The following is a 9,331-nucleotide window of genomic DNA, read 5'->3' as shown; positions in this document are numbered from 1 at the left end:
AGAGCCCCAGCCTCCTGGGTGTTTTCACCCTCATCAGAGCCCCAGCCTCCTGGGTGTTTTCATCCTCATCAGAGCCACATCCTCCTGGGTGTTTTCACCCTCATCAGAGCCCCATTCTCATGGTTGTTTTCACACTCATCACAGCCCCAGCCTCCTCTGTGTTTTCACCCTCATCAGAGCCCCATCCTTATTGTTTTCATCCTCATCAGAGCCCCAGCCTCCTGGGTGTTTTTATCCTCATCAGAGCCCCAGCCTCCTGGGTGTTTTCACCCTCATCAGAGCCCCAGCCTCCTGGGTGTTTTCACCCTCATCAGAGCCCCAGCCTCCTGGGTGTTTTCACCCTCATCAGAGCCCCAGCCTCCTGGGTGTTTTCACCCTCATCTCAGCCCCAGCCTCCTGGGTGTTTTCATCCTCATCAGAGCCCAAGCCTCCTCGGTGTTTTCACCCTCATCAGAGCCCCAGCCTCCTGGGTGTTTTCACCCTCATCAGAGCCCCAGCCTCCTGGGTGTTTTCACCCTCATCAGAGCCCCAGCCTCCTGGGTGTTTTCACCCTGAACAGAGCCCCAGCCTCCTGGGTGTTTTCACCCTCATCAGAGCCCCAGCCTCCTGGGTATTTTCACACTGAACAGAGCCGTACCACTTTTGACCAGGGCCCGTAAGGTCAGAAGTAGTGCACTCTCTATGGTATAGGGTACCATTTGGGATGGTACCCTATACCATAGAGACTGCACTACTTTTGTCCTTATGGGCCCTGGTCAAAAGTAGTGCATTATCAAGGGAATAGGGTGCCATTTGGGTCAGAGATCATGACAGTTATCTAATGGACCAGAATGACCATGTCGATGGAGCTGAACCAGTATTTCGGCCTCTGACGATGTTTGTGGATTCATGCTGCGTCTGGTTATTTATGTTTGGTTGGAGTTGTTCCACGTCATGCTTGGGTGTGCAGGCACATCTGTTTCTATCTGTGTTTGTACAGGTTGCTTACAAGGTGTAAGTGATCATGTGTACACAACACAATAGAATGTGTATTTTCCTGAGGCCACAGTAGCTGTGGTGAGCAGGGCTGGCTCTAGCCTTTTGGGTGCCCTAAGAATGATTTGGTTGGGGGCCATAAGCAACATTTGGTTGGAGACATTTTTGCAGTTTTAAAGCTAATTTCTTCAAATTCTACACTTATGCCATGTTAATATGTGAGTGAGAGGGACTAACAAAATCAATGTGGGCCCCTTGGCTAGATTAATTTGCCATTCTAAAAATTGTTAGCTGACATAGCTAACGGTCCCGTGTGGCTCAGTTGGTAGAGCATGGTGTTTGCAATGCCAGGGTTGTGGGTTCGATTCCCACGGGGGACCAGTACGGGAAAAAAAAAATAAAAATGTATGGAATGTATGCACTCACACTAAGTAAGTCGCTCTGGATAAGAGCGTCTGCTAAAATGACTAAAATGTAAAAATAAATGTAATTGAGTGACTGTCAGTGACAGACATAACAAGAAAAACAGCTGATGAGGTTTCAAACTTGCACCTTGTGTGTTGTACTATTCTAACTCTCAAAAGTAAGTTGAGACCCCGACTGAGTTTGAACCGACTCTGGTGGTGAATCAGCATGTCCAGCCTGACACTAAAGCAGGTTTTAATGCCATTGATTAGTGCTGCAGTAACATGGAGAACTTAATGTGCCCTGTCACATACTCTGAGGTACACACACAAAGGTGCAAGCATGTTCACACACACACACGACCTCATGCACACACAGCACGAGCATAAAAAAATCAAGGGTCCCAACCCACAACCCACTTATGGCTCATCTCAAACGGATAGTCCTGTACATCTCAAACAGGGAGGTTAAGGGCCTAGGACAGCAGGAAGAAAGGCTCATTAATTAAGCTAAAATGTCCCCTGGTGCCACCCAGTAAAGTATTGTAGACACACTGTAAAAGAGATACATGCCTAAATGAAGGCTAATATTGAACTAGACACCATATTTGACCTCATAAGGAGGGTTAAAGAAACCACATATAGACAGAAAGTGTCATTGAACGTGTTTTATATAAGAGATCTTTACAAAATGTCACCTTCATGGCCAACTTTCTCTCTACCCTACTCTTTCACATTTTCTCAAGGACCCCCCCCCCTCTGTAATTTCCTAGCATTGTGATAGGATCCCAGGGGCAGTGTTAGTCCAGCTCTAACACCCACACTGAAGTCCTGGACCAGACCAGGGCCAGTGTTAGTCCAGCTCTAACACCCACACTGTGAAGGACAAGACCAGGGCCAGTGTTAGTCCAGCATTAACATCCACACTGAAGGCCTGGGCCAGACCAGAGGGTCTCTGTGTGTGAAGTGGAGCCAGGTTAGTCAGATGACCAGCCAGCCAGCTACTCCACATAGCCAGGCGTTTGAAGCTCAGCTCATGGATGGATGGCCTGACATTCTTCTTTAGAATTCTCTGATATAGTGCAGTATTCACAGCTTCTTCAATGATGGCAAGTCATCCAGGTCCTGAGGCAGCAAAGCATCCCCAAACTGTCACACTACTACCACCATGCTTGACTGTTTGTATGAGGTTCTTATTGTGGAATGCTGTTGTAAACATTTTGACTTGTCAGTCCATAGAAGCGTCTTCCAGGAGTCTCGACGATCATCCAGGTCCTTCCAGGTGCTTTTGAGTGAACATTTTGGACGACATGGGTCCCGTTATGTCTGGCAAAAACCAAACACTGCATTCCACAGCAAGAACCTCATACAAACCGTTAACAATGGTGATGATAGTATGACGATTTGGGGGTGCTTTGCTGCATCTGGACATTCTACAGGAGAATGTCAGGCCATCCATCCGTGAGCTGCAGAACAGCTGTGTCATGCAGCAAGACAATGATCCAAAACACACAAGGAAGTCTACAACAGAATGGCTGAAAAGCAACAAATGTAAAGTTCTGGAATGGCCTAGTCAAAGTCCAGACCTAAACCCCATGAGATGTTGTGGCAGGACCTTAAATGAGCAGTTCATGCTCGAAAACCCACAAATGTCGCCGAGTTAAAGCAGTTCTGCATGGAAGAGTGGGCAAAATGAATGCATAGAGATACTGACCAACAACTACAGGAAGCTTTAGGTTACAGTCATTTTGATTCTTTTTTTTTAACCTTTATTTAAGTAGGCAAGTCAGTTAAGAACAAATTCTTATTTACAATGACGGCCTACACCGGCCAAACCTGGACGACGCTGGGCCAATTGTGCGCTGCCCTATGGGACTCCCAATCACAGCCTGTTGTGATACAGCCTGGATTCAAACCAGGGTGTCTGTAGTGACGCCTCCAGCACTGAGATGCAGTGCCTTAGACTGCTGCGCCACTCAGGAGCCCAATGGTCATTGTAGCTAAAGGTGGCACACAACCAGCTATTGAGTGTAAGGGGGCAATTACTTTTTCACACAGGGGCATTGGGTGTTGCATAACGTGGTTAATAAATAAATAAAACAAGTATATATTTTTTGGGTTATATGTTCACTCAGATTTCCTTAATCTAATATTAGGTTTAAGATCTGATAACATTCAGAGTCAAAATTATGCAAAAACAGATCAAATCAGAAAGGGGGCAAATACTTATTTTCACAGCAGTCCATCTATCCATCCATCCATCCATCCATCCATCCATCCATCCATCCATCCATCCATCCATCCATCCATCCATCCAACTGTCTGCAGAACAAGGAGAAGTCAGACAAAGTGAGCAAGGCTGGGTTTAAATGTTAGTGTGTTTATTGTGTTACTGTATAATCATCTTACTTTAGTCTACAGCGCCAACATTTAACGATTTATTTTCACAATAGTGCACTGGAGTTTTATAATATGTAGTCTAATTGTGTCTTTTTAAATATTCTTTTACAGTTGACAACAAGATACAGGAAACCCCCAGAAAACAGATGATAGAACACTTCCAGTACTTATCATATAGAAAACATCCTGAATCCAAATTCACAATAAATAAAAACGACATTTTACACATTAACAGCATTATTTTGGGATAGTTATGCATGAAAACATAATGGAATCAATTGCGATATCAAAAACGTATATTTTTACAGATGCAGTGACAATGATGGACGTTGTTTGTTTGGACACTACAAACCCTTTTACATATATGACTTGGAAAGATACGAGTGCAGGACGTGCAAGATATCATCTAAACCCACGTTAGACCTAGTGCATCATCTATAACTAACCATTCAATATGTTCAGAATCAACATTAGATCAGGATAAATCATTTAAGGACGTAACAAAGCACAGGTAGTTATAGTCCTGGACGAACAAGCTCCGAGGTTCCCTTAGGCACAGCTCTAGGATCAGCTTCCCCTCCCCCCAATCCTAACCTTTACCATTAGTGGTGGAAATGCAAAACTGACCCTAGATAAGCGTCTGTGGCGTGTTCACCCTACACTACTGGAACAACAGAACAAACATAGTGCCGTAAATCCTCATTAATGGATACTTGAAGGGCACTAGAGACTGGATGTCTCCATAGGCATAACCCTAAAGGAAAGTATCTCATCAAACATCCCATGCTTTTTCACAAACCGTGTTTCTGCATATATGTGATGCCAGGAAAAATGAAACTTTCCTGGATTTCAATGGAAAATGGAACGTTTTCTCAACTCAGCGCTATTTCAGTCGCTTAATAGTCATACAAGTCAAAAAGAAAATAGTAAATGATTCAGTTTTTCCCCAGGGCCGGCGCTGCTCCTGAGTGGTTTACAGATGGGCAGAAAGAACTACATTATGCTATAGACATACACTAGGAGAAAAAGATAACTGTCTGCCAGTCGATTCACACGTCATGGAGTATCATTCAGCATTTCAAGTCGTTTATCGTAAAAACAAGATTCCTTCCTCATATACATGTATACTGTATTCACGATGAACAGAAAAACGGAGCATCTCTGTGGAAACCTAGAAAACGCAGTGGAACCGTAAGCATATAGGACATCAAAATGAGGGACATACACAAGAGTAGCATATATGTTCTGACTAAGTGTCAAATAACTAACATTCCTGTATGAGTGTATTTGTTAGCAGAAGTTCTTGTTTCATTGCTTCTTTTCTGTTCCTGGTGGGTATATGAGCATTGTAGGGTTGCAAAATTCTAGTAACGTTAAAACAATTCCCAGGTTTTCCAGAAATCCATTAGGAAGATTCCTAAAATCAGGACTAATAAAGATATATCAGCAATCGTCCAAAGAGGATTTCTGAAAACCCTGGGTATTTTGGGAAAGTTAGTGGGATTGCACAACCCTAGGGAATTCTACAACAGCCTCAGGTTTAGGAGCCACCTTAAATACAATAACCACGTCTGTCTATCTCTTTGGTCTGTCGATGTCGTCGATAGCCGCCAGGAGTTTCTGCCGGGCCTTCTTGTTGATGTGAGAGCCCAGACACACGTTTACCAGGTTGGCCAGCTGCTTCATGGAGTACTCCTGGTGGGACAGACAGCATTTAGTCCCAGACAGCATTTAGTTTTACCTCACAGCTTGCTTCACATGACTGAGGAAAAAGTGTCTGCCTATTGTAACAACTGGCTAATTTAACTGTGGTTAAGTATTGTTAAGTTTTCACTGCACACGTTTTGGATACCAGTGATGCCATAGGCAAGCACATCATGACATTTGTGCTACACATTGCTGGTAAACAGGTTGAGCTACCCCAGTAGAAATCCCATGAGCACATTGAACAGACTGAGTGAATAATTAGCATTATACTGTTCCTCACCCTGTGGTTCTTGATGAACTGCTCCATGTCATTCTCAGTCAGGTAGTAGGCCTTGATGTAGGTCTCCACAAAGTCCTTGTCAGGGATGGGCCTCATGTCCGTCAGCTTCTCCAGCTTCATCAGGAACTGCTGGAAGTCCAGCTGCATCAGGGCCCGTCCTTCGTTACTGCACTTCTTCACGTTACCATAGCTACAGGACAGAACAGGAGACAAGTTGACTTTGTTGACTTTTGCATTATTTCTGCCGGACAGTAGTTCAGAATTCGTTTAGTTTTTGTTTACTTTTTGTTGAGAGAAGTTCAGAATCCAGAGCAAGGATCTAAAAACATGGGATTTGTATTCTTAGTGCCCAAGGCACATGAACGAAGAACAAAAATGTCAAACAGAAAATCTGACATCGACAGAGAGCAAATAAGCCATAAGGGTTCAATCTTAATTCTGCTCAGACAGTTTTCTTCAAAGCATCTTTTGTCCCAGACAGTTCAAGGGTTCTCAGTTTTAGTCCAAAAAAAGGTCAACAAATAACATTTTTATATTCATATACCTTACAAACGTTATCTTCGCAGTGTGTGGGGGTCTGGATTTGAGAGTGGATGTGTGTGTAGCGGAATCACGTCCACCAGACCAGTGGCTGCTGACATCCATGTTTGCTCTGGTCTTGACAGAGGCGCAAATGCTTTCTGGGAAAGAGACATACTACCAGAGAGACCTCTCCTCATGTCTCCCTCTCTCCCTACCTTCCTCACTCCCTCTCTTTCTCACCTTCTTTCTTTCCCTCTCCATCCTTCTCCCCCTTCCTATCTCTTTTTATCTAACTATCTGTGGCTCCTCCCTCATTCTTCACCTCTCTCTCTCTCCATCCCTATCCTTCTCTCCCTGCCTCCCTCCTATCTTCATTAACCCCCCATCTTCACCTCTCCCTCTCCATCCCTATCCTTCTCTCCCTGCCTCCCTCCTATCTTCATTAACCCTCCATTCTCTCTCTCTCCCTCTCCCTCTCTCATCTTCATTAACCCTCCATATCTTTCCCCTCTCTCTCTCTCTCTCTCTGAGGTTGTCAGTCCCCCGGGGTGAGACAGTGAGTCAGACTGTCAAGCAGAACAATCTCCTCTCTGAGGAGTCCAGATGGGAGTGGAAATGAAGATAAATACAGCAGACAAGTGAGTGAGCAAAACAAACAGACAGACTAGCCTGGCCACTCTCTCATAGTGGTGGAGGGAGGGAGGTGACGGGAGACACAGTAGCGTGACTCTCAGGCTGTCTCCCAAAATGGCACCCTATTCTCATTATACTGCACTACTTTTGACCCATAGGGCCCAATAGGGCCCAAAGTAGGGCCCAAAGTAGTGCACTATTAAGGTAATAGGGTGCCATTTGGGATGCACACACAGTCAGTCCAGGAACTTGGGGATAAACAGGAAGGGGAATCCCAGAGACTAAACCCAGTCTGGGATGGCAGCTGAGAGGGAAAGACAAAGCTGAGAGGCAGAAGGAGCTCCACAGGTCAAATACTGATACACAGGTCATGTCTATGATGATGTGTGAAAGGAGATCTACAGGTCTAATACTGATACACAGGTCATGTCTATGATGATGTGTGAAGGAGATCTACAGGTCTAATACTGATACACAGGCCATGTCTATGATGATGTGTGAAGGAGATCTACAGGTCTAATACTGATACACAGGTCATGTCTATGATGATGTGTGAAGGAGATCTACAGGTCTAATACTGATACACAGGCCATGTCTATGATGATGTGTCGAGCAGAGAATGAAGAGGACCCTGTACAGTTCATTACATGTTAGTTGTACACCATTGGGCATCTATTCCCAAAACCCTAACCCTGGCTTTCCTGTACTGTGATTCCTTTTCAGAACCCTAACCCTGGCTTTCCTGTACTAAGATTCCTTTTCAGAACCCTAACCCTGGCTTTCCTGTACTGTAATTCCTTTTCAGAACCCTAACCCTGGCTTTCCTGTACTGCGATTCCTTTTCAGAACCCTAACCCTGGCTTTCCTGTACTGTGATTCCTTTTCAGAACCCTAACCCTGGCTTTCCTGTACTGTGATTCCTTTTCAGAACCCTAACCCTGGCTTTCCTGTACTGTAATTCCTTTTCAGAACCCTAACCCTGGCTTTCCTGTACTGCGATTCCTTTTCAGAACCCTAACCCTGGCTTTCCTGTACTAAGATTCCTTTTCAGAACCCTAACCCTGGCTTTCCTGTACTGTGATTCCTTTTCAGAACCCTAACCCTGGCTTTCCTGTACTGTGATTCCTTTTCAGAACCCTAACCCTGGCTTTCCTGTACTGTGATTCCTTTTCAGAACCCTAACCCTGGCTTTCCTGTACTGTGATTCCTTTTCAGAACCCTAACCCTGGCTTTCCTGTACTAAGATTCCTTTTCAGAACCCTAACCCTGGCTTTCCTGTACTGTGATTCCTTTTCAGAACCCTAACCCTGGCTTTCCTGTACTGTAATTCCTTTTCAGAACCCTAACCCTGGCTTTCCTGTACTGCGATTATTTTTCAAAACCTTAACTAACCCTAGCCCTGGATTTAGAAAATCAAACCCTGACTAACCCTAGCCTTAGAACTTAAAACCCTAACTAACCCTAACTCTGGATTTAGAACTTAAAACCCTAACTAACCCAGGCCCTGGATTTAGAACTTAAAACCTTAACTAACCCTAGCCCTGGCCTTCTCAACTTCCAAACATAGGCTGTGTTTAACATCCAGCCCAATTCTAATCTTTTTTTTCACTAATTGGTCTTTAATCAGATCTGCACTGAAAAAGTTCTGATGTGATTGGTCAAAAAAACAATTACTGTCAAAAAGATCAGAATTGGGCTGCCTTACAGTTCAGCTCAGCACAATCAACCTGGATGCAAAAAACACTACCCAGTTCCCTACTAGTCCCCCACTATGTAACACTCTCAGAGAGGTTGTGCTTGTCCCTCGTCTTTTTCCCACTTCATTACAAGATGGTCAGAGGCGTTATGAAAGCTTTCATTTCCCCACATCGCCCCCATTAATGCCATGTCTCTCTGGCCTAAAGAGGATGTCTCACCTGGCCGTATAAAACCCTGCCTACCAGTACTCCTACTTCACACATGCTTGCACACACGCATGGTCACGCACACACACACCATAAATAATGCATTGGACAGAGAAAGAGGGTACAAGTGCTGATTTGAGTAAAAAATGCATCAGTCCCTTTCAGGCCCCAAACCTTTGACTGACTAGCAAGGGAGATGGTTGTTATGGGAGCCATTTAGAATGTGTCAAGTGTTTAGAGGGGACTCAGGCCAGCCTTGTGTCAGACATGTTCCCTGTGGGGTCTCTAGAACAGACCTGGGATGGAGTGTTGGGGAGAAGGAGGCACAAAGAGTTAGCTAGTTGCTACCTTATGGAAGGGATGACAGGACTGAAGAGGAGTTGTCTCAGGAGAATGACAGAAAGCTGGAGAAAAGCTAGGAACGCTCACGTCTCGAGTGCTTATCTAGTAGGCAATCTGCGTGTTTCTTTGCGGCACTAACATTTGGTTTTGTGTTTATTTATAAC

General features: G+C 44.6%; 1 protein-coding gene across 2 annotated transcripts in view; it reads right to left on the bottom strand.

Annotated features, from left to right (window-relative positions):
* Positions 1-3,739: 3,739 nt before the first annotated feature.
* Positions 3,740-9,331, bottom strand: part of vps50 (VPS50 EARP/GARPII complex subunit) — a 260,494-nt gene continuing 254,902 nt past the window's right edge. For both annotated transcript variants that reach the window (XM_045694895.1, XM_045694896.1), the window contains 2 exons: positions 5,767-5,956; positions 3,740-5,474 (listed from right to left, as the gene is read on the bottom strand). In XM_045694895.1, coding sequence (XP_045550851.1) covers positions 5,355-5,474; positions 5,767-5,956 — 310 coding nt within the window. In that variant the 3' untranslated portion in view covers positions 3,740-5,354. The remainder of the gene's footprint in view (positions 5,475-5,766; positions 5,957-9,331) is intronic.

The sequence above is a fragment of the Salmo salar genome, chromosome ssa14, assembly GCF_905237065.1.
Source record: "Salmo salar chromosome ssa14, Ssal_v3.1, whole genome shotgun sequence".
Taxonomy (NCBI): Eukaryota; Metazoa; Chordata; class Actinopteri; order Salmoniformes; family Salmonidae; genus Salmo; species Salmo salar.
Note: the sequence above shows the minus strand (reverse complement) of the source record. Positions and strands in the feature narration are given on the sequence as shown.